The following is a 25161-nucleotide window of genomic DNA, read 5'->3' as shown; positions in this document are numbered from 1 at the left end:
TTCCTCGCCACCCTGCAAGGGATTTTGAAGGATCAATGGGACCTCGCGGGGTAACAAATGCATAGGGAGATTGATGTTCCCCGCCATCCAGCGTCGGAGGACTAGGGCGATATAGCGCGATCACAATCGAGGATTTTCACGTAAGGCCCGATTGGATGGTGGTGTTTTAAATTTAAATTGAACCTTGTAGAGGGCTATGTGGCGTCATCTCCCGTTTCCATTTTGGTGCGACCTCCATGATCGAAGGCCCAACATTCAAACTTGCAGGGTAGGTGAGAATTTAAATTTCTTGCACAGGGTTGTTGCTGACTGGGTGGTCGAATTCAATTTTTTGGCCTAGTCGTTGCCCCAAATCTTATTAGGTCTCAGTCCAACTGTTGGGAGATTTCACCATTACTCCAGAAGTAACCCTAAGAATGATTTTGGACACCTCCCATGGCTATTCAATGCGTTTTGAAGACCTTTTGCTCTGCAGGTGTATTCAGACACATCATGTGTCGGGATTTCCCTTCATCTGCAAATATTTTGTTTCTACCTAGATGTGGAGGATATTTTTCAAATTGTAATTCATGCAATTAGATCAATTTATTATCTTGATCTTTCTTTTTGATATTTTGTAACCTAACCCAATTAGGGTTAGGGTTTCTAACTGTAGTTCAATCTGAGTTATGCTTGAGCTACAAAGGCGATTTTGTAACCCTTTACAGGGATCTTTTTTTTATTTCTATTGCAGAATACACGTTTCTCTGTAATTGTTAAAAATTGCTTAGCCTTTGCATCAATAGAATTTACTTATTTTGCCTTCATTCAGTTCTTACAATTTGTGTAATGCTTTTACCTTATTGTTTGGATGCATTCTCATTTGTTTTCTTTATTGTATGTGACCATGTTGATCCCTCTTTGGATGTCATCTGTCAACTAGGATAGGATCTTGTGCATGCTTTGGGCAGTCTTATTGATGTTTTGTGCAGTTATAGGCAGGGAAGATCACAATTTCAATCTAAGTTCATCACCTTTTTCCCTTTCAAGCATTCCTTCTTCCCCTTTCCCCCCCAAAATCATTAGATTAGAATTTATATGTTTTGGGTTAGACCAACACTTGCATCTAAATTGATAAGGAAGTCGGCCTTCTCTAGAGACTCAACCTCACACTGAGCAAGGTCCCACACTTGGAGGTTGTTTCAATGTGTCACAAGGTTGATGATCAATGTTGTTCATCAAGCGGACAGACTTTTGTGACAACAGTAACCACTGACCCTTCAACCATAGCTGCTGATTAAGGGTATTTCAAAGATAATTAACTAATGCTCTAACAGATCACCGACCAGATGAGACGATCTTAATATATTTTATTATCCTTTGCTGAACATAATAAGAAGGATATGCCGATCCAATCAACAAGTGCTGACTAATGATATTGACTCCTACGTTCATGAATTGATAAATACAAATTGATGCTATTACCAAGTCTTTTCTGAATTGAATTGCTGTACACTTATGTATGGTACAGATTTAGGAGTCATCACTGCCTCTCATTTGTAAAGATAATTACTATTAACAGAAAATCATGTAGTCTTTTGATTAAGACAATTTTCTGAGTAATAATAATATATTTATATATATTCTTAAACTTAATTTATTTCTGATATGACAGTGAATACTGTTATGGTGTTCATTATAATCTGATCGGGGTCATGACAGTTTAAAACAGTGTTCCACGGTCGTTGGGGACGGAGAGACGGGGGGACACGAGGACGGGCTTTGGGGATGAGGGGACAAAAGGAAAAGGTTTTGGGGACGGGTTTCGGGGACGGGGGGACTTGGGCCTGGAGGGGGGAAACGCGTTTCCGTGGAACACTGGTTTAAAAGTGGTTGACAAAATGGCTGTGTAGTGTAGATCATGTGCAACAGCCACTCTTTTGCCTATCCACTTTTCTTGCATTTTGTCAACATTTTTGTAATGTAGACCATATGCAAACTTGTTGACATTCATCATCCACCTACATTGCCTTCTATTTTCATCTTATTCACTCTATTAACGTTTTTTTTTACTCCATTTTGATCATTGTTTTTTCATCCCAAAAGAAATTAAAAAATTGTATAGTCAAAGTTGCAGAAATCTTTTGGTGTTGTAGAATGTGTTTTGAGCAGCATTTGTGACAATGTGGCATTTGTAATTTGCTAGTAAGTTTCAAAGGAACTTTGAGACATCCAAATACATCACAAATCGACATTGTATTTGTTATTTTGCAGATTCAATTAGTTAGTTATGGTGCTCAAACTGGTTTCGGCTACTTAAATGTAAGTCAATAAGCACAATTCAACAAGAGTATGCTTTGTTCTTGCTTTGCCATACACAATAGATTGACATTCAAATTTCTAGATTGATCGCAAGCACTGCTTTATTGACCTTGGCCACAAGGTAGGGGGGTGCACAAAATCAAGATGTGAGTCAATTGTCTTTGAGATAAATGCTATATTGAGTACTCACCTGGTTGTGGTATGATAGGCTATATTAAGGTGTAAGAACTATGCTAAGTATGCATTAGAAATGGTGTGGCAACTCACTGATGATAAAGAAAAGAGAGATTGGATTGATAGATGTGAAGAAGTGCTTCCAAGAATTCGCTCATTTGCTTCTTTTGGGTTTTCTCTTTCATGTTGAAAAATGTTTTTTCACCTAAAGAGGCTTGGAATATACTTGCCAAGTTATATTCTCTAATCGATGAAATTAGGGGTTGCCAAATTTGTCATAAATGAATGAATCTTAATCCAAATGCTTTTGATAATGTACAAGATTGTATCATTAAAATTAATCAATTTACAACATAATTCAAATAATGTGGCATAGATAAAAGGATACTTAATTGGTTTTGAATGTGTTGTCTAAACTTGATCTTGAGTAATTTGTCTTTGTTTTTGTTTTTCACATTCATTGAGTTTATATGGATGCCACATGGACAATGCCTTCATTTGCTTCATTTTTTAACTTCTCATGTGAAAACAAGAAAAAATGATTGAAATGGGCCTCATGAAAAGCTCCAAGTCACTTGTAGTTGTGGCTAATTATGTTAGTAGACGCCAGGGTTTGAGTGATATAGAGAAGCCATAGAAAGACAACATGCCATCCACATCTACTTCTATGGTAGATACAAAATCCTCGAAGGGGGGTTCACAAAAGAAAGAAAGGCTCACGTGTATATATCACAAAAAGGTTGGTCATGATACACATAAGTGTTATACAAAGCACACAAATGAGTTGAAGAATCTTCTATAGAAGAATTACATCAAATTGCCGTCATCTCTATCACCAAATTCATCATCTTCTTTAAAATTTAGAAATGGAATAGGAAGGGCTCTTGTTGTAGTGGTCAAGTCCTCTAAACCATTTCGAGGTTTAATAATGTTTATGTTGAGGTTTTAATTAAGCAATTTTGAGGGGTGTTCATTGTATATGCATTGTTTATGAAGTGTCCTCTTTGCATCTCAGGAGATACAATGTTGAGGAAATATATCTAGGTCAAAATAGGTATTATGCGATAATAGATGGAGCATGTCCTATGATTAATCGGTTCTATTGTTAATGACCACACATCATGGACTATTGCATGCATCATGGCTAAATTTGAGATCTATATGGAAATCCCAAGGGACCTCTATTCTCATATGATCTTGTTATGGACAGTTTTGTACCCCTTCATGATGGTGATCATGTAGATAATGAGCTTGATGCTTGGGAAGATTTTGAACAAGAAGACTTGTCATAATGCTCCTTTTCCTTAATGCTCACCTACTTTTTTAGACATTAGAGTTGCTTCACTGAGAGCTTCCAATACTTCTTTAGCAAGTACACACCTATTTATGCATTTTGAGTAGGGTCATCTTTGATTTCTCTCTTTTGAGAGGAGTTTCTTCCTATAGTTTTCTCGTTTTCTTCATTTGTGAGATCATTGTGTTCATGGGTAACTAATAGGGCCTTGTAGTTGGGATCCATCATCATCATCATCATCATCATCATCATCTTCATTGCATATCTATATTGTGCTTATGTGGGGTGTTAGAGTACATAATTCTTTTGCATATTTATTTTGTTATCTGAGGTTTATTATTTGTAGGATAAACTTGCTTAGGTGTTGACTTGCACACATGTCACATTTCGAGGAGCATCTTCTCTCATCCACATGTCACATTCATAAGAAATTTTTTCTATAATTAGCAAGAAATGTTTGACTTTGCCCCCTTTAGAGTAATTGACTTGATGACTAATTTAGTCATAACTCTTTGAGTATTTTTTATATAACTCCTCTCAAGTACACATTTGAGCAATTGAGCCTATATCATTGTAATCTTGCTCTTGTACAATATAAGCTCTTATTCAACCTATTTGTGTTTACGTTCTTTCATTATTGGAATAAAGTATCTGCTATTGTAATGAGCTTTGCTCATGTAGTTTGTGGCTTGTGCATTTTCATCTTCATCATAGAAAAGAACCTTACAAATATCAGATAAATACTCCTTTCTTTGAAGGCCAACCATTTGTACATGCCATCATGTTGTTTGTTTGGTCAAAGCCTTGACACAATTTCAAATTGATATCATGATATAGAGAAATTGTGAGGACTCCATGGCATAGATGAAATGGTCGAGGGACTCATAGAAGTCCCCAAGTCATGTCAGGGATGTCAGTGTATCAACCCAACGTTCTCAACAAGGGGGGTTGTCCCTTGCTTTTGTTGGCAATGTGCTCAGTTTGTCCTTGTCTCCACAACCCCAAAATGTCCCCAATCTTGAATCTATGATTTTGGGGTGGGCTTTTCCCATGCAACATTGTGAATCTAGTTTTTGATATTTGAAAGTCCATTTTAAAAAAAGTTGCTTTGAAGTATAGAATTTAATATCATGTTGCTTGGAAATTGATTCATGTAGAGAGTTTGTCACTTTTTATTTGTCATAGGATTCTCTGAATTTTGTCTATGAAGTTCGAAATTCAGCAAACTTGAAAAAAATCTAAAAAATTGTTCTCATTCACTCTAAAATATTGTCTAGATAGGGGCTTAGGGTTTTTTAATAAAATATATTTTAAATAGTATTTTTGGTGAGGGTTTTTAACAATTTTTTCTCTTAAGTGAACACTCATGAGAAGCAAAAATATGTCATGAACTTCACTGTTATTTTCGGTGCGCTTGTTTGTAAATGTTGTGAGTTTGGGACCATGAGAGTTGATTAGGTTCTTGTGTTGGTTGCTTGATGAAAAATGCTATCGATGAGTCAACAATGATGGCAACTATCTATAGACGTGGTTTTGGTGTTTTTGTATTGATTCATCATTTCAATTTCTACCTTGTACTCTCAAACGTGGTGTTTGTGAGTTGTAGTTGCGCTATTTTTCAATGGTATTGTTGAGAGGTAAAGGTACTCTTTCATTGATTTTGTGTGATGTGTTCTGAGAGGGAAGAGAGGCCCAACCTTGCATTTGGTGAGGAAACAACTATAGGTAGTAGAGTTAGGGTGTGATTGTTTTTTGTACCTTTTCATTGATTTACTTTTTGGTTATTTTTGTGTGCATTTTAATTTTTAGGTTTTGTTTTTGTTTGTGGGTTTTTATAAAAAATAATATATTAAATTTTAAACGATGTTGATTATTTTTTTATTTAGTTTTTATTTAATATAATAAAATTTAATTTAATCTGATTTTTAATTTTAATATATTTAATATATAAAATTCTAATAATTGTATTAAAATTTTTAAAATTATTTATTTTATACTATTTTAAATTTACTATAATGTATTTAATTTAACAGAACATAATGTTTTAAATAATTTCAATTTAATATATTTATATTTATTGATAATTTTGTGGATTTATTTCTTATATCAAAAAAACAAATTTATAGTAGGCAATTTTTCTTAAATGTTTTTGTTGTTGAACTTCATTCCAAATTTATCCTTGTCAAATACAAACATGAACACAAACCTTGCTACATAGAAAACATATAGAGAATGTTGGAGAGAATTCTAAAGTTTAAAGGCACAAACATGCCTTAATTGGAGGACAGGAAACACATTATTATGAATGTTCTTCAGGAGTTAAATTTTGTAGGATATGTTATTTGCCAGTATCTATTTCAAAATTTAGTATTTTTCTAGTTTGAGTGTATTTAGATCCTCACAAAGCATTTTGTCTTTTGCAGCCGAAAGCTTCTTCTTCAAGGTCAGTTTCTTGTCAAATTTCATTTATTATTTGACAATGTTGCTACATATCATTAACAGCCACTTGAAGCTATAGACATTCCATTTTACATCTCAGGTGTGGTGGCTTATTCTCAGGGAGTGGTGGGTTTATTCATTGATATTTTAACTTGCAGGTTCCTTTTGAGGAGGTTCCTGAGCTTGTTAGCAGTCGAAGAATATTCTTGCAAAGAGGTCATGCATATGTTCCCATGGGCCAGGTAACATTTTAGCTGTGTCTGGAAGGATCTACTGGTCAACATTTATCAGTAACTTTTATTTATACAGTTAACATTATCTGTGATTGACACTTGATTATGGAGTAGCATTTTGAGGCAAACTTTTGGCATCATTCTAAAGATGTTATGCATTTTAGATTGTTGCAATCGTGGTTTCTCAGTTCAGGAGTCGTTTATCAAAAGCACTTGTTCTAACAAACAGGTATGTACTTAATTCTTCATTCTGGGTTTATCATTTGGTGTGTTAAGTTGATAGGTGGTAGTGTGATGAGGATTTCATTATAGATAACTAAAGTGTGTAGATTCTTTGTATTGCAATTCTTTTTTGTTAAAAACATATAAACACATCACTTGCATGGATTTTGTGTGATGGGGAGTTATCAGAAGATACAAGAGAGCTTCTTGTGTTCTCATCTGATTTGATCAAATTCAGTAGTTCATTCTAAATTTTGTTTTTGCTATGCCTTTTTTCATTTTTACAGGCATCTCAAGTCAAAAATATGAAAAGGGACTAAATATTTGGGATGTATCTATTTTACTTACAGAAAATGATATCTTCTGACTTATATTTTAACAGCAGTTCAATTTCTTTGCTATTGTGACTTCTTCCAACAAATACACTGAGCATTTGTGTTTTTATAAATTATTTTATTTAGCCATTTTGTTCAAACTCCAAAATCAATATTATTTGTAAATTAGGAATTGAAAGGAAAGATAATCGTGATGACATGTTAGCATGATAAATTTGTTGTTGTGGAGAGTACTAAGAGCTTTTCTAGTGGGAACTGTGTAGCTGTGACAGGGCATTTTTCTGTCCAAGTTATAAATCTCATAGTTATCAGTTTTTCATATATTTAACTTCCTTTTAAGATTTTGAATATTTTATCTGGTAATTTTAGTTGATCCTTGGAAACTGTCCTGGCATTTAACTTAAATTCCATGGCACAGAAAGTGGACTTCATCAATTGCTGAACAAGAGAAACATCGCTTGACTCCTGTGCGTAAAGATACTGTTTTCCTGTCATTATTGTGATTTTCTGTATTCATGTGTTTTTGTCTTCTGTATGATGGTATTGGAATCATTTTATGTTATATTCTAATGCTAGAGTATTTTGATGCAGATTGTGGAGACATTAACTACATGCTATCTAGGACCTGACTATTCTCATGTTGGTGACCGGAAATCAGATTTCATATTTGTAGCTTTTCGGAGTAACAGTGATAAGCTAGAAAATAAAGCTCTGTAATAGATGAATTTATTCCATTTGCTAAAAGCCTAAATGTTTAAATGACAACAAATCTTTTCATTGCAGTCAAATGACAATGCTGAGATTTCACTTAAAGACTTAGACAACCTGGCCAATAACTCCTTTCCACTTTGTATGCGTCACTTATTTTTCAAGGTGATTTTCCTCTGCTCTATTATTGAGCTGATTTTTTAAATATTCATTTTCTTAAGAGAGGGTAAAAGCATTATCTTGTTATATCTTGCCTAAAGCTGCTGAGTAATTATTTTTGTAACTAGACTATTAAGGTGCCTTTTTTGTGTTTGGGCAGGTTAAAGAGGATCATCATTTGAAGCATGGAGGAAGAATGCAATTAGGACTTTTTCTTAAGGTATGCCTGTTGATAGAATATATAAAATATTAAAATTATATCTTGAGCTTCCTTTCTTTAGCAAATGATGTCCCATAAATCATGCCATGTTTACATTGTATAATGTCTTCAGTCTATCAATCTCATCATGCTTCTTGGAGGCTTATGATCTTCTTGGAAACCTGTCATGTCATCACTTTCATTAGTTTGAGCAGTTTAACCATGCCCATTAAAGATTACATTAGTCACCAAATGAATGATAATTTCTGGAGAGACATGTCTCTTGTTTTGATTATTGAATTATCTATACCAGTGGCATTGCATCTCTATATAAAAAGTTTGATTGACAAGAAATACATGCTTTTAGGTAATTAGCTTAGATAGTTATTGTTTTATGTACTGAAGTTAGATTTTTAATTTTTTATAATACAAAATAATGCATGTATGCGATTCATCAAACCTTAACAGAAGGCTTGTTCAAATGTTTTTTGATTGATGTTTGTATGTACCCTAAAGTGTCATATTTGTTCTTTGTAATAATTCACTATACCTTGCCAAAGAGAATCATTTGTAATGAACTTTTGAAGTCTAGCTTAACAAATAATTGCTACTGAATTCTAGAGTTTTATCATTTTAACAGATTATTAATTTACAGAATGAATCCATGTTGCTTTTTGTCCTTTTCAAAGTTATATCTCTAGTTGATGAAGTGCTATGCACATTGTTACTTGCATTCAGGTTGATTTCACACTCACCTAAAAATTCTCAATTAACTCAAGTGAATCTTTGTTGCTTATTGTCCTTTTTTAAGTTATATTTCTAGTTGATGAAGTGCTATATGTATTGTTACTTGCATACAAATTGATTTAGGAAACATCCTCTCGAAAAATCCTCAATTAATTCAAGTGAATTGTTGTTGCTTATTGTCCTCTTTAAAGTTATATTTCTAGTTGATGAAGTGCCATACATATCGTTACTTGCATTTAGATTGATTTAGGAAACATTCTTTCTAAAAATTTCTCAATTAATTCCAATTAACCAAACTCTAGAAAGTTTTTTAAAGCAAATTCATTAATTGGTCTCTTGATGCAGGGTGTTGGGTTGAAATTAGAGGATGCTCTTGCATTTTGGAGAGCGGAGTTTTCTAAAAAGGTTTGTAGTATTTTCTTCTAACTGCTTTTCCTACTTGTAGTTGCACAATTTTGCTCCTTTCTTTTTTAATTGATTACAATTCTCATTGATATATCTTGTAGTGCCTATTCTTTGAATTGAAAACAATATTTGAATCCATCGAGCACTTTATACAATATGACTTTTTTGAATTTTGCCTTTGCAAAGATGGTGCATTTTGTTTGAGAAATAATGTGGTTTACAGGATTTGTGAGGACTCAAGACCATGAAGAGAACACTTCTTAGCTTATTGCTTTAATAGTTATTTGTTTTTTTTGTTTTGAGAAAATATGTTTTCACATAACTAATCACATTTTTCAGAACAAATCAAGATGGAAACACAATGAGTATTTTCCTTCCTAGCTTGATGAAATTCATGAATTGAAAAATAAAAATTACACATGGGGCATCTTGAGTGCTTTTTACATTGAAAGTTGTACTAAAGGTAAGGCATGCCATTATGTATTTCCTTGTTTGACAAATCTGTTGTGAACTGGATTGTGCTAAGATGCTTGGTATGTCCCTGAACGATCCAACTACCTTTAAATTAGTCCTTTATAGCTAGAAGAGGTAATTTTTTCTATGTTCCATAGGGATGCATCCCCTAGGAAATTCCAGCTATCCTTGTACTGGGAATGTTCTGGGGACAGCTAGGAAAAGTCCCTGGGGCTGCCCCCTGAAAAAACCTTTGAGAAACATTTCGGAAACTAGCAGATGACAAGGGATGGGTGGCTGTTCCTGGGATGGCCAAGGGATGTCTAGATGTCCCCTAACCCTGGGGATAGTCAACTGTACCCTACAGCTCAGCCAAGGAAAAGTCGTAAAAGTAAAAAAAAAACAAACACAAAAATAAGAAAAAAAAACAGTTTGCTTGAGAATCTGGTTCATGTTCCTAAGTTTTTGGATAGAATTCTGACATTTATAATCATCATCATAATCTTTCTAGCCTTGATAGGGTAGTTAGGTATATAAAACAGCAACATAGAACGCTTGAGCTTACACCATGTTAAATAGACATCAATTTTAAAAGTGTATCATCTTATATGAAAATATGGAAAAAACATCAATTGACAAAAACTCTATATCTTTGTTGCTTGTTGTCCTTTTCTTGAATAGTAAGCAAACCTTGAACCATGTTGTCTTTGTCAAGTTTGGCTAAATGCTAAAGGTTTAAATGTCCATACCTTTCATGCTACAAAATATTATAATTCTCTTCTATAGTTGACACATGCAAACTAGTTGTGGCAGGATCAACGAGTCTATACAGCTCGCCTTGCCCAATGCCTAGATCAACTACTTTGTCTCATATAATGTTTGAAACAATGCACCAACTCCTATTAAAATTTACTTGTATGTTAAGATTGTTTTGTAAGTTCATTAATGGATATAGATTTTTGTTCTTTCTAATTATACACATCATAATGAACTATGAATTTGACATCATGTAGTACAATTTTAAAATCATATATGCCCTCTATTACATGTGCTCGTCTATCACCTAGTGGAACAAACTCTATGTGGCTAGAATTGAAAGTAAATTTTACATATTAGTTCTTTCAACACGTGAAATGTCTAGATGCATTGGAATCAGAGAACCAACAATTGACATTTGCACCGTCTTGAAAGGATGCCATGAAGGCATATTCTTCCTCTAAAACATGCTTTGCCTCAACAACCACCACATTAATCACTGTTGGATTATTGTCTTTGATGTCAAATGAAAAATTAGATCACTGAAGCAAATTAAAGGACATTATGTTGCTGAGTTAATTGAAGGCCAAAGGCCACTAATCTTCAAAGGCCGACTACACCTTAGCAAAATTGATGGAATTCAATTAATTGTTTTATTCATACTGGGCTGACCCATTTTAGCCTGCATGGGTGGCGGAGTTGGCTTGGGCCGTGGGTTTGCTCCCCCAGAGGTCATGGGTTCGACTCTGAGGCCTGGATTTGACTCGATGCACCTGGCAGGTGGGCTGCTTGGTACATCCCCAGGGATTAGTCTCGCTTCAGCTTGCATCAAAATGGGCACTGAGCTGGGTCGCGGGGATACCCTGTGGCACCAAAAAAGAAAAAAAGGGCAAACCCATTTTGGCGCCCACTTTCGAGTTAAATAGATTTATAAATAAATAAATTTTTATTATCTCAAGGGGCGGACTACTGCCGCGGACCCCTTGTGATCACCCATTTTTGGGAATCAAAATAAAATATTTATATTTCAAGTTTGCCCAACCTCTTTGGGAGAGTCACCTCTCCTGGGTGAAGAGGTATTTGATGGGGTATAAAAGAAGGCAAGTTGGTGATGTAAGCTGTATGTAATTAATGAAATATCTTTCAGATTTAGAGCAGAAGTATATTCTCCATCAGCAGAACTGTAGCAGACTTTGAGAGGTAATTTATGGTAGATTTGTAGCAGATTTGCAGTAGACTTAAGAGCAGATTTGTAGCAGAATTTAGAGCAGATTTTATGATTCATGCTTTGAAGAAGCAATCTCAAGAAGACAGACTTTTTTGTGCTAGAGGTTGGTGCCTCTCAATAAAAGAGACTAGCGTCTCTTGTTGGGTTGGTGGTCAATAGTGGGGATTGGTATCTCTAGTGTCTTGGTGCCTACAAAGATTAGTAGGGATTAGTGTCACCAGTAGGTTGGTGCCTACAAAGTTTGTAAGAGAATTTTATATAAGCAAATCTTTTTTGTTGTTGTGGTTTTCTCTCGAAAGGGTTTGCAGAACACAGTTCTACTTCTGAGAGGTGGGGGGGGGGGGGGTTGTGAATCAGTAGTAGATTAAACTTTCAGATCCTTAATCAATTAAGTATTCTTAATAAACTGAAAAACTTAGAATCAAAACTGAAAAGAATGCAACCACACAGCGAAGCCAATACAAATGAAATACATGGGAAACCTAGAATGGGAAAAACCATGGTGAGAAGTGCTGCTAGGATCTACTGGTCCTAATCCAGCCTCACAAATCAATAGTGTACAAATATTAGGGGCACCAACTCTAAGGAATCACCAAACTCCTTGTTAGAGCACCAACTCTTACAAATTCACCATTTAACAATCTGGGCACCAACCATAAGGATGTCATAAACCTAATAACTTGTTACTGTTTTCAGACCTGAACTATTACAATTTGCAGCATTGATAATCTGCAATCAAATCTTCACAAACAATACACTGTCTGGAACCTTCAGAAGTCCTGTTTACTAATTCAGAAAAACTCATCAAACAAATCACAATACAATGCTCTTATTCAGACTTTGAATCACAACAATGTTTAAATCTCTAAATCTCTCATCACAAATTGATTATGTATTCACAACACTTTGTAATCTGTTATTACCAAATGAATACTTGCAGCATTACCATTATAAGTCCCTTCACACGTTCGGATTCTTCTCAATAGCAGAGATACTCTACTGCAATGGTTACATAACAGAACTTCTTAATATATTCATCGCTGGCTATGATGTCTCAACTTGATGACTGTCAAAAGAATGAACAGAATAAATTCACTCTCAGATTTTACAATGTCATCTCCAGATTTCACAATACTGATACCTCCATATAACTTGATAAGACTAATCAAACTAGCCTAAGCACTCTTCTCATCATCTCACATACTACTCACCTTATATCGGGCCTTGACACTTCTCATCAAATGATACATACTAACCCCTCCCATCGATCCTTTGTTCTCCTTAAATACAAGTAGCCATTGGTTAAGTAGTTGAAAGGTAGTTTATAACTGCTCAACTACTTCAGTGAGAACCAAATAACTAAATATAGATGGCAGAAAACAGTTGAAACTGAACAAAATCTGATTTACATTCATAACAAACCCAATGCATATATAGTTCGACCTCAACATAGTATTGGATCATGAAGTTTTGTATCCATAATATGTATGCAATATAATTCGAATCAAATATTATGCAGATATCAATACTCTGTCCAATATACTATCATTTCATTATCTTCAGAGATTAATACAATCAGAACAGATTGAAGGTAAAGGCAGCATCATATTCGCTGTATGTCTAATATTTGTTTTGTTGTCATTCATCATTAATGTTGGTTTGAATACGCATATACTTATCAATACAGTATTCGCATCAGCAACTGAATAGCCCAATACAACTGAATATTGTAACTTTCATCATCAACCCAATCAGTATGTTAATGCTTATTTAATTTGACATCAATGACAAGTTTTCTAACAGGGTTTCCATGTAAATCTTGTGTTCTTGATTGTTGATGTTGTGTGATTGATATCATTGTGATTATTAATTTGAAAAAGTAAAACAATACCTTATAACAATTCCAACCCCCCCTATCAGTATAAGAGTGTGCTCATCAATTGTTATCAGAGCTGGTCTCCTAAAGTAAAATCTAACTGCAAAAGGTAGATCTCAAAGACAACAGATGGCCAGTCAAGAAGGATTCTCCTCAAACAGGGCTTCGTTGTTTGATGGAACAAACTATGCCTTTTGGAGCCTAAGGATGCCTACTTACCTAATGGCTTTTGGGTTTGATATTTGTCTACAAGTAGTAGATGGTTATGTTGCTCCAAATTCTCCACCAACGGATCAAGCTGAAGTGCGTGCTAGTGAAAATAATGCAAAAGCTATGAATGCAATTTTGTGTGTTCTATTAGAATCAAACTTTGTCAAGGTGATATACTATGCATTGACAAAAAAAATTTGGGATAAACTAAAGAGTATCTATGAAGAAGACGGTAAGGTGAAGAACGCCAAGATTCAAATACATATAAGACAATTTGAGAATTTGAAAATGAAGGATGAAGAAAACATTGCAGCCTATTTGCTTCGCATCGATGAAATTGTCAACACCATAAGAGGTCTTGGTGAGAAGATTGAAGATTTTGTGATTGTGCCAAAGGTATTAAAGTTTTTCCCCTTGAGATTTGATGCCAAAATTTCTACTTTTGAAGAGATGAAGGATCTAGATAAATTGACAGTGGACAAATTGCATGGGATCCTCATGACATGAAATGAGGACTGAAAAGGAGAAATCATCTAAGTGAGAGGCAACCTTCAAAGCCTCAAAGAAGATGAAGAATGAGCTTGAACCAAGTGATAGCTCCGATAATGAATTAGACGAAGAAGAAGCTCATTTTGTGAGGAGTTGAAGAAAGAATTTGACAAGTATAAAGGTAAGTTGCCTTCTAAATGTTTTTATTGTGGAAAAGTAGGATATTTTGCTTCTAAATGTCCATATGAAAATAAAAATAGTGATGACGAGGAAGAGCGTAACATGGAGAAGGATAGCAAACATCATCAACATAAAAGGGACCACAAATAGGGTAAAAATGAGAAAAAGAAGAGCTTTCACAAATACAAGACAAGCTTCTATTGAATAGAGGAAAGTTCATCCGAAAAGAGTTTCAATGCTGGTGATAGAGAAGATATTCTATTCATGGCAATAGATACACAAGATAATATCTTGAAAAATGAAGACAAGAAAAGAAAAGGAATCAAAAGGGGAAGAGAGTGTCAAAATAGATGGGAAGTAGATTTGGAAGAACTCATTTGTGCCCTAAGTGAAATTAAGAACTTAAGAACTTGAAACAAAAATTACAACTTAAAGAGGATAGTAAATCTAAGGCAAAATTGTCAGAAAGTCTTGAATAATCGGAAAAGATGATCATTGATCAAAAAATCCAAATTGAAGAATCAAAAAGGATTGAAGAGGATGTAATAATCCAATTGAAGAAAAAGTGAAAAAAATTTGAGAGGTTAGAGTCCGAATTTGTTTCCTTAAGGAAGGAACTAGAAAAAACAACCATGAAGTTAAACAGAAGCATCAAGTTTGAGAAGAGTATCGAGATCTTAGATGATATCATCAATGGATAGAGGTCACCATTTATTAAGACATATCTTGGTTATAAAGAAATTCAAAAGACTACAAAAGAAGATCAAGATCCCAAGGAGCCACCAAAGAAGGCAAATGAGGAAAAACCAATAAGCTATGCAAATGCTCTCAAAAGTCCTATAAAAAATGAAAGCAGCAAGAAGAAATAGAATCATGTCCCACAAAAATCAAATACTTCTCTAAAAGATATCAAGGACAAATTCAAAAAGTCCTTCCCTCCAAGGCAAACACACATCACTATGTTTCAACATTTTTTCTTTGGTTATTGCTTTTTGTGTAATCACTTTGGTCATAAAGTGATTGATTGTTGGATGCATGCAAGAAATTTTGATTGGAACAACAATAGAAGTCCTTACGAATTTTCATATAGAAACTAGTATCATTTGCTCCTCTAATGCATTATAATATTATATGCTATAAGTGCAACAATTTTGGATAGAAAACATGCTTTTGAAGAAGTGGTTTTTTAGAATGATGTACATAGAACAAGGAGGAGGATACTATGGCCAAATAAAAGGAGGAAAATACAAAAATATGAAAAAAGTAGGATCAAGAAAAAAAAAGGAGAATTCCATGCTTGAGCAGACAAACTTTCATGCTCAAAACGAGGGTAAACAGTGGTATATTGATAGTGGTTGCTCTAGTCATATGATAGGAGACAACATCAAATTCCTCACCTTGAAAAAGGTAAATGAAGGGACAATGGTACAATGAGGATAATAGGGAAAGGCACTTTTAGCCTTGACATTGGAAAACAAAAAGACTGAAAATAGTATGTCAAGATGGAGAAGTATCTCAGGCAGAAGTTGGGAAGCAATACCTTATGAAGAAGCACAAATTCAAGAGGAGCTAATCATTGCATTATCTTTCAGCTTCGCGGAGAAGATAACTTAGAGTAGATTAGCTGGTATGCATTTGTTGTGGGAGTCCCTTTGGCATTGATGTCAAAGGGGGAGAGTTATAGAAAGAGGAGCATTAAAGAAAGAGGCAATGTTATACGTTCATAGATTATTTCTATGAGAGGTTGCCATCAATGACAAAGAGGGAGTTTGTTGGATTATTGCCATTGATGTCAAATAAGAAATCATATTGCTGAAGCAAATGGAAGGACATTATGTTGTTGAGTTAATTGAAGGCCAAAGGCCACTAATTGTCATCCAAGAAAGATCTTAAAAGGTTGACTATACCTTAGCAAAAGCGATGGAATTAGATTAATTCATAATGGGTTGATCCATTTTGGTGCCCCCATTTGAGTTAAACAGTTTTAAATAAATGAATTTATATCAACTTAAGGGGTTGACCCCACATTGTGATCTCCCATTATTGGGAATTAAAATAGAATATTTATTGTTCAAGTTTAGCTGACCTCTTTGGGAGAGTCACTTTTCCCTTTTTGGTGCCCCCATTGGAGTTAAATAGATTTAAAAATGAATTAAGTTTATATTATCTTAAGGGGTTGATTCCTCATTGTGATCGCCCATTATTGGGAATTAAAATAGAATTTTTATTTTTCAAGTTTGGCTGACCTCTTTGGGAGAGTCATCTGTCTTGATAAAGAGGTGTTTGATGGGGTATAAAAGAAGGTAAGCTGGTGGTGTAAGCTGTATGTAATCAATGAAATATCTTTCAGATTTAGAGTAGAAGTATATTCTCTCCATCAGCAGATTTATAGCAGACCTTTCAAGGAGATTTATAGTAGACTTTGGAGGTTATACTTAAGAGTAGATTTACAATGGACTTAAGAGCAGATTTTGTTGAGACATGGACCAGCTAGGACTTGAACCTAGGACCTTCCATACGCTGCTGGAGTGCTCTACCACTGAGCTACTGGCCCCTCTTGGACCAGTCCATCGTTGGTCCGGGTGTGGCTTATTTCCAACACCAACGCCCCCCCTTAAGCCACACCTCTCGTGTGCTTGGGGCTCCTAGCCTGGACTTGGCTCTGATACCATGTTGAGACATGGACCAGCTAGGACTCGAACCTAGGACCTTCCATACGCTGCTGGAGTGCTCTACCACTGAGCTACTGGCCCCTCTTGGACCAGTCCATCATCAGTCCGGGTGTGGCTTATTTCCAACACCAACAGATTTGTAGCAGTCTTTAGAGCAGATTTATAGCAGAGCTAAGAGCTGATTTGTAGCAGATTTATAACAGATTTTATGAAGTAGACTCTCATGCTTTGAAGAAGCAACCTCATGAAGATTAAGTTTTTGTTTTTGCTAGAGGTTGGTACCTCTAAATAAAGAGATTGGTTTCTCTAGTGGTTGGCGCCTACAAAGATTTGCGGGGATTGGTGTCTCTATTAGGTTGCTGCCTAGAGTTTTGTAATGTGTTCACTTTGAAATACAATTTGATGATAAATGATAATAATAAAAATAAAATTAAAATATAAAAGAATGTAATTAAAAATAATTAAATATAATTAAATTTTAATTAAGTTAATGAATGGTCAAAGGCGTGAAATGAAAAGTTGTGACTCCTTCAAACATGAGATATAAAAGGGAGAAGAGAACCTCATTTGAGGGGGATAAGTTCGGCAATCAGAAGTGCATATCTGATTTAAACAAGAAGTGCAGATCTGATCGTGAAAGGTTGTGTCCCTTTCAAAGGGCAGAAATAATGAAGAGTTGCACTCTTTCAAAGGGTGCTAATGTGAAAGGGTAAGTCTCTTGCCAAAGGGCATAGATGATGAAGACGTGTAACCTCTCCCTCACATTGAGAGATATAAAGGAAAGGAATCAAAAGCCTCCAATGACATCACCATCAATCAGATCAGATCAGAACTGTTATTAAGTTACATGCAGTAACATCTTTGTTCTTGGTGGTATGCATGGGGATGTGCTTAATATGTATGCTTAATATATGAATCCTGATAATGTTCTCATGCAGAATTTAATAGTAATATTAATATAGACTGCAATATGTATGACAGTCATACTTAAAATTATGGGGATGTGCTTACATAAAATTATTTACTATTAATTTTATTAGGATTGGATGTGGAATTGTTAGGGAAAGGCAGTATTAATACCTCACAAGGTGGATAAGACCTGCCGTGGAATGGACATGTGCTACATAATACAAAGGCAATGGATAAGGCCTGCGGTGGAATGGGCATGTGCTACATCATACAAAGGCAATGGATAAGGCCTGCGGTGGAATGGGCATATGTTACATCATACAAAGGGACTACTTGTGGAGGATGGTTTTCTGGCGCCCTAACAAAGATACTTCCCAATCTTCGCTAAGATTGATTATTAGGATTCAATTAGTGATTAGATCTGGCTATGCTGATTATCCCTTGTATAATGTATGCTAATTGTTCCCTAGAGCTAACAAATGCATAATAAAATATAATAAGTATGATGAGATGTGTTTAATTATTGGAAAATAGGCTACATCCTAATAGGGGACATTACAAGTTTGTAAGAGAATTTTATATAAGCAAATCTTTTTTGCCATGGTTTTCTCCCAAAATTGTCTCCGTGTAAATCTTGCATTCTTGATTGTTGATGCTATGTAATTGATATTATTGAGAATTTGAGATTATTAATTTGAAAAAGTAAAAGATTACCTTTTATTGATTCACTTTCATCCTCTCAGTATAAGAGTGTGCTCATTAGTCACAACATGCAGCTTCTTATGTGGGATATGCCATATTGTCTTTTTCAACATTTCTTTTTACATGCCCAAATTTATGACTATAACAACACTTAACTTTTCTTTGTGGTTTTAAAGTGGAAGGAGATTTTTTTTTAATTTTGCCCAATATTGTTTGTCTATGTTCTTTTCATAACAAGTGTATGCTAATTTTATTAAAAGTTAAGAGTTTGACTTTCACAAACAAGTTTAAAGATTATGCAAATGACTCAAAGGAGGGTGGCATGCTATTGATGATCAAAGCCAACATATCATCTTCATCCACCTTTATGTTTACAATGGTGAGTTGATCCCTTTGATGCATCATTTCCAGGAGATGCTTTGATAGAAACTCACCCTTATTGAATTTGGTGGAAAACAACTAGTGCCTCAATTTTAAAACTTGGCTGCTTTTTGAAGATAGGTATTTGTTTTTCAAACTATTCCAAGTGCATTGTAGATGTAGCATTATAGACATTAAGAATAAAGTCACCAAACATCAAAAGTTTTAACAACATTGGGTTTTTGGTAATAATTGGAAAATAAAATATTACAATGGTATGCTGTGCAATAATTTGCCAAATAGAAGGCAAAGTTTGACAAATGCATGTAAAGATAGTGTTTTAAGAGTAAGAAAGTGTGCAGATTCAACAAATAGAATGGTAGAGATTGATGAACCACAACAATTTTTTATGAAATGAGAAGAGTGATAGATTTATAACAAATATGTAGGTTTACAAGAAGATTCCAAAGACACAACAAATAACTCTTAACATAAGAAAACACTAATGCATCCAATGTAAGAAGATACAATAAGAATTTGCATGGAACGTAAGACATTGATATGAAATTTACTTATTTCTTCACAGTCTCAAAAGCTCAGGGTTCTTTGCTTTTTGAATAAACTTCACAAACATTTGCCACAAGTTCATTATTCCATACGATGATTATGCTTTACCTTTCCTAGGAAAAAATTCTCTTCCTCCTATAACTACCCAATTGCCAATCTCAAAATCTCAAGGTTGTTTGCTTTTTGAATAAACTTCACAAAAATTTGCCACAAGTTCAATGTCCTCTACAATGATTAGGCTTTACGTTTTCTAGAAATAAATTTCTCTTTCTCTTATAACTACCCAATTGCCTCATATTTGGGCTTACAAATGATTTTGGAATAAATTACAATTAATTTTTGTACACAATCACCACAAATAAAATGTTAACTCATGATGTAAATTTGATGTGCATATGGCTATTAAGACTTGTCAAGCAATTAACCTATCTTCTTTGTAGGAATTTGGAGGTTTGAGGGTTTGCATGCTAAAGGGTGCAATTTTACTAGAGGGATTGGGGAATCTAGAAATTAGGAACTTGGAGGAATTCTAGGCACATGGGGAAGCAAAGGTTTATAGGCCTAGGAAGGTAGATGGGTGGGACAACAAGGACTTAGGGATTAGGATACCTACTAGTTTTGCAAGAAGGAAGATGTTATTAAAAACCTTGAAGGTCCGAAAACTTAGTTGAAAGTTTACATTTTGCGAGGGGACAAGGATTAGAGTATTGGAATAACCAATGCCAGAGGGATGAGGGAAATCAAAATTGAAAGCCCACCAACGTGGCGGGGTTTTGGAAAAGTGCATACCAATTTTGTAGGAGAGAAGACGATATGGAAAAAAATTCTGAAGGTTTGAAAGTTTGATTGACAGTTTGGTCTAAAGGAGGCGAGGACTTGAGAATTATTGCTACAAGTCTACCTTGGAAGCAATATGATTTGCAAGGTTAGTTGGACAGTGTGTTTAGAGGATTTAGGATACCTCATGTAAGTTGGAGAGGGGATTAAGAAGTCCAGAAATCTGCAAGTGGTTATTCCATAGGCAATTAGGGTAGGATATTTGGCATTCACAATATCACATTTTTGAAGGAAAGGATAAATTCGAAAGCTTGGTAAGATTTGGAAAAACAAGAAATTGAGTGCTAGTGAGTGAAGAGATGGCTTGAAAACCCATGAGTGACTTGGAAATTGGAATTTTGTTTTTTGATAGTTAACTTGGCAATTGGAAAATTGTTGGGGTTAAAAATTTGGGGATTTCTAGATTCTCATTACCTTTGAAGTACGCTAGTAAATAAAAGTTCACAAACCTGTTGCATAGTGGAGACTGGGACTCAAGGAAATCAAACCCTCCAAGACCAGGGAAAAGGGGGAAGGGAAAATCTGAATACTTTTGGGGAACAATGGATCAAGAAAGTAGGAATCGTGATACACTTGCTAGGGAATGAACTTTGAAGAAGGGCAAGTCAACATGAGGAAGTTTGAAATCTTGCAAAATTGGGACTTTGTAGAATTAGGAAAATAGTAAAACTAGAACTTGTAGGAAAAGGTAGACAAGGCAAATCTTGAAAATCTGACAAAATCTATAAATTTTTGATTTAGGAACATCACAAAACAATGAGGTAAGGAAAGATGGACCAAAGGGGTACAAGAATAAGTGCCAACACCTTTATAACCTTGCAAGAAAGAAAGGATTGGGGGGTCTAAAGGGTAGGGTATACCCTACAATGAGGTGAGGGAAGGAAAGCTTTGAGAACCTGCAAATAGTTTGAGATGGTGAGTGAGGATTGAGACTTGGTGATACTTGATATCATAGTGTAGGAGGACAAGAAAACTTGGAAGCCTATTGGGAGTTGGGGGTTGTGATTCCATGATTCAAAATCCTTTGAGAGTGGCGCAGAGAAAAGTTTGTAGGCCCATGAAAGGGCAATACATGTTGAAACTTTGGAATTGTAAGAAAGGCATGCCAGAGGGTATCAGGGTTTGCCCTTTGGGCTTGATTATTATGTGATAGAAAGTTAATTACATCCTCAAAGGTTTGCTTTTACAAAAGAAAAGAGCTAGTAGGAGTTGCGGATGAGAGTGTGGGTAAATGATAGTGATGTAGATAAGTAAGCTAGTAAGCAAAAACTCGAAACATTGACAGGTAAGACAAGGGGGAGAATTAGGGCATGAAATGAAAGCATGATGGTATGTAGAGGCTCGAAGCTTTGATGAAAAGGACAATGCCGTGGGGGGGGGGTTCAGTGAACAAGAAGATTGAGGAAAAATTACTAACGCAACATAAGTTCTAAAATCTTTCTCAAAGATAAAAGTTGACCCAAAGACCTTTACATTTAATTTTTTTTGACATTTTGATATTTAGTCAAATGACAAGGACTCATAAATCTTTCCTTTTTCAATTAATGTAGATCCCAACAAAAATTCGAAAGTTTGTAAGTTTAAAAATGGGGATAATGCTTCCCTAACCACTTGCATCCAAGACATACCAAAACCAATTAAGCCCAAGAGTGCGAAGCCCTTGGGATACAAACTATTTTCTTTTTTGCTTGTTTCAGGGTAACATTTGATAGTGAAGGTATGCAAAATAGATTGGAAATTTCTACTTTGCTGGTATTATGGGTGACCTTTAGAGAATTGACCACCATTGTCATAACTCCACATAAAGCTCTTAGGTCCTCATTTTAATGGTAGACAACCAAAATTGTTTTCTTAAGGACTCAACTCCTTTAGCAAACTGTAATGTCCCCTTTCAAGATGATCTTTAATGCCCTAAAATCACAAATTCAATTAAAATAAGAAATGTAATACAATTAGAACTATATCTTTACTAATAGAATGCCATTATCAAGATAAATATTGGTTTAGGTCTTGCAATCATGTTAGACTATTTGAAATATAATTCATACGATCAATTATTTCTATTAGGGTTAGGGATCCAACAACAAATACAAATGCATATATATTAATAATCATCTTAACCTATTTAGATAAACCATGCAATAGCTTGTTGAACTTTTGAAAACCAAGGATGATTAATTCCATTTCACATAGTCAACCATAGTAGGGTTTGGAGAGGAAAACCACAAAGGGTGCCCGGAGGCTGTTCAGACTGATTAAGCCCAAGAGTGCACATCATCTAACTAAGACAACTCGCCCCTTGGTCCACAAGCGGCAGGGACATCCTTTGATAATTCCATCCCTTGGTGTGACCTACTTAATTCAAGGGAACTCGGGTTATTGAGGAAGACTATTCAGCCCAAATAAGCTCAAGAGAGCGGAGCATCCAAAAGATAATTTGCCACTTGGCCCACAAGCAGAAAGATCATCCTTCTTTGATGATTCCGTCCCTTGGGGTGGGCTACTTAATTTGAGGGAACCGGTCGCCCAATTAAGCCCAAGAGTGCGAAGCATCCAACAAAGACAATTGCCCCTTGGCCCACAAGCAGCAGGAACATCCTTCTTTGACGATTCCATCCCTTGGGGTGATCTTCTTAATTCAATGGAACTGGTCTATTGCCTCTCCCTATCATATTTCCTCCAATTCCACATATGATTGCTTGTGGGAATAAAGAATAGATAACTTATTTATTAATTTAAGAAGCATAATAAATTTTATTAACATCTTGATATATGATAATATTTATCTATATAGCATACACTAAGCATACATATCAGACATATTCTCATGCATACTACAATATTTACTATATATAAATATGGCTGTATTCTGAATTGCTGATCTATTCACTCAATACTGACTTGTCTTTATCTTCCTTGATGCCCTCCTCCAATGTGGTCTTCTACATTTTATATCTTTGTCTCTATGAAGAGAGAGAACCTTTGAAAGATGCTGACCCTTAAGAATGGTCATAACCTTTCTTAATGACGCCTCTTCATAATTAAAACCAACTGCTGCCTCGTTTATTTATTAATCACTGCTTCAGGTGCCTTAATTGCTGTTATTTATTAATTGTTGTTTAGCATAATATGAATGTTGTTTCTTTTGCCTTTATACTAATCATCGCTCCTTCTAAAATAGTAGAATCGTAGCTTAATATATATTTCTGCTCTTTAATCGCTGTTCCTTAAGTGATGATTACTGTTCATCATTATCCTTATTTAATCGCTGCCTTCTCCATCTGTCTTATAATCATTAGCTTAGTACATTGCTGCCTGCAGAAAATTGTGAACTCTTATAAATAAGACAATTTTCTTGAGCATTGATATCTTTTCCATGACACAAACCCAACATTGCTATCTCATAATCTCCTTCGCTTGTAAATGCTCCTTTAACATAGCACAAAAACAATATTTGATTTTTGGTAAAACTGCCTGAAAGATCCATTCTTGTATTGGTTTGGATTCTACCATACTTTTTAGCTTGTTTTCGAAGTTACAAGCAATTGAAGAATGTGAAAAAAACAACCTAGTATTTGCTAACCCATTTGAGCCACGAACTAACTTAATGTAATGTCGAGTTTGGCATCTTGGTAGAAAAAGATGTTTTTAGGAATTTTTTTGATTAGAAAATGGTCTCTACTTTCAATTTACTTTCACATTGTACGGAGATACGAATGATGTGGGATGGAACTCGTTCAGTAAGCTGATTTTGTATTCATACAAGAGAAGTAAAGCGCATAACTGATCAAATTTTGTTTCTCATGTCTTATCATGAATCATAAAGTTTACTTCAGATTTGACATTGTTTCCTTCATGTCTACAACGATTAATACATAATTTTGGCATATCATATATTACAGTATTCATGTTGTTGTAAGCATGCTTTTCCTTGGCTACTTGCCTGTCTAGATTTTTGTCTGAAATAGTTGCTGACTTTTTTCTGAATGTGTGCTCTATCAGGTTTGTTAAGAAGCAGTTTTATGCTTGTAACTATTTTTTCATTTCTGTCATATTCTGTTCCTAAGCTCATTTGTACCCTTCTATGTTAATAATTTTAACTATGTAATTTTCAGTAATGGATATAACAGCAAATGATTTACTTAAACAGGTAGGTGTGGAGAAATTTGACAAGGAATATGCATATTCGATTCGACACAACTATGGAAAAGAGGGGAAGAGAACGGTAAGGGTTAAGCTTTATATCTTTAATGCAAATAATTTCAGGTGCAACTCAACCTTAAGTAGCTAAATACACCTTTTTCCTCATTGGTGCAGGATTACAGTCCTTATTCCTGTCAAAAGATAATTATGTCAACACCTGGAGTAGGAGACCATCATGGTTGCCCTTATCGACATTTCAGGTATTCATCAATATTTGACTCAAGTATTGATTTCAACATTCAAAAAAAAAAAAGTATTAATTTCAACAGACAAATTTTATGCTGTTGATCTCAAAACCTTTGTTCTTTTTGAAATAAAGTGAGGAGAATTTGCGGGCGACACTTGGAAAAATCGGGATTAGTGCTAGGGCAGTTGATGATATCATTCACAAAGTTCGTGATCGTCATTACCAGGTATATGAATTTGGTGTCAAATTGAAGTGTAGGGAAACCTTTAATGCATTTTTTGGAAATTCCAGGTATTAAACTGTCAAGAAATTATCC

General features: G+C 34.9%; 1 protein-coding gene across 1 annotated transcript in view; it reads left to right on the top strand.

The window, feature by feature from the left end:
* LOC131037208 (probable DNA primase large subunit) overlaps positions 1 to 25161 on the top strand; it is a 48027-nt gene that overhangs the window by 6386 nt on the left and 16480 nt on the right. The window contains exons 7-17 of the mRNA XM_057969276.2: positions 6193 to 6212; positions 6367 to 6450; positions 6606 to 6670; positions 7417 to 7465; positions 7590 to 7637; positions 7782 to 7871; positions 8026 to 8085; positions 9157 to 9216; positions 24606 to 24680; positions 24773 to 24858; positions 24978 to 25071. Of these exons, the coding sequence (XP_057825259.2) occupies positions 6193 to 6212; positions 6367 to 6450; positions 6606 to 6670; positions 7417 to 7465; positions 7590 to 7637; positions 7782 to 7871; positions 8026 to 8085; positions 9157 to 9216; positions 24606 to 24680; positions 24773 to 24858; positions 24978 to 25071 (731 nt within the window). The remainder of the gene's footprint in view (positions 1 to 6192; positions 6213 to 6366; positions 6451 to 6605; positions 6671 to 7416; positions 7466 to 7589; positions 7638 to 7781; positions 7872 to 8025; positions 8086 to 9156; positions 9217 to 24605; positions 24681 to 24772; positions 24859 to 24977; positions 25072 to 25161) is intronic.

The sequence above is a fragment of the Cryptomeria japonica genome, chromosome 3 (genome assembly GCF_030272615.1).
Source record: "Cryptomeria japonica chromosome 3, Sugi_1.0, whole genome shotgun sequence".
Classification (NCBI taxonomy): Eukaryota; Viridiplantae; Streptophyta; class Pinopsida; order Cupressales; family Cupressaceae; genus Cryptomeria; species Cryptomeria japonica.
The sequence above is the reverse complement of the archived record's forward strand: the minus strand, read 5'-3'. Positions and strand labels throughout refer to the sequence as shown.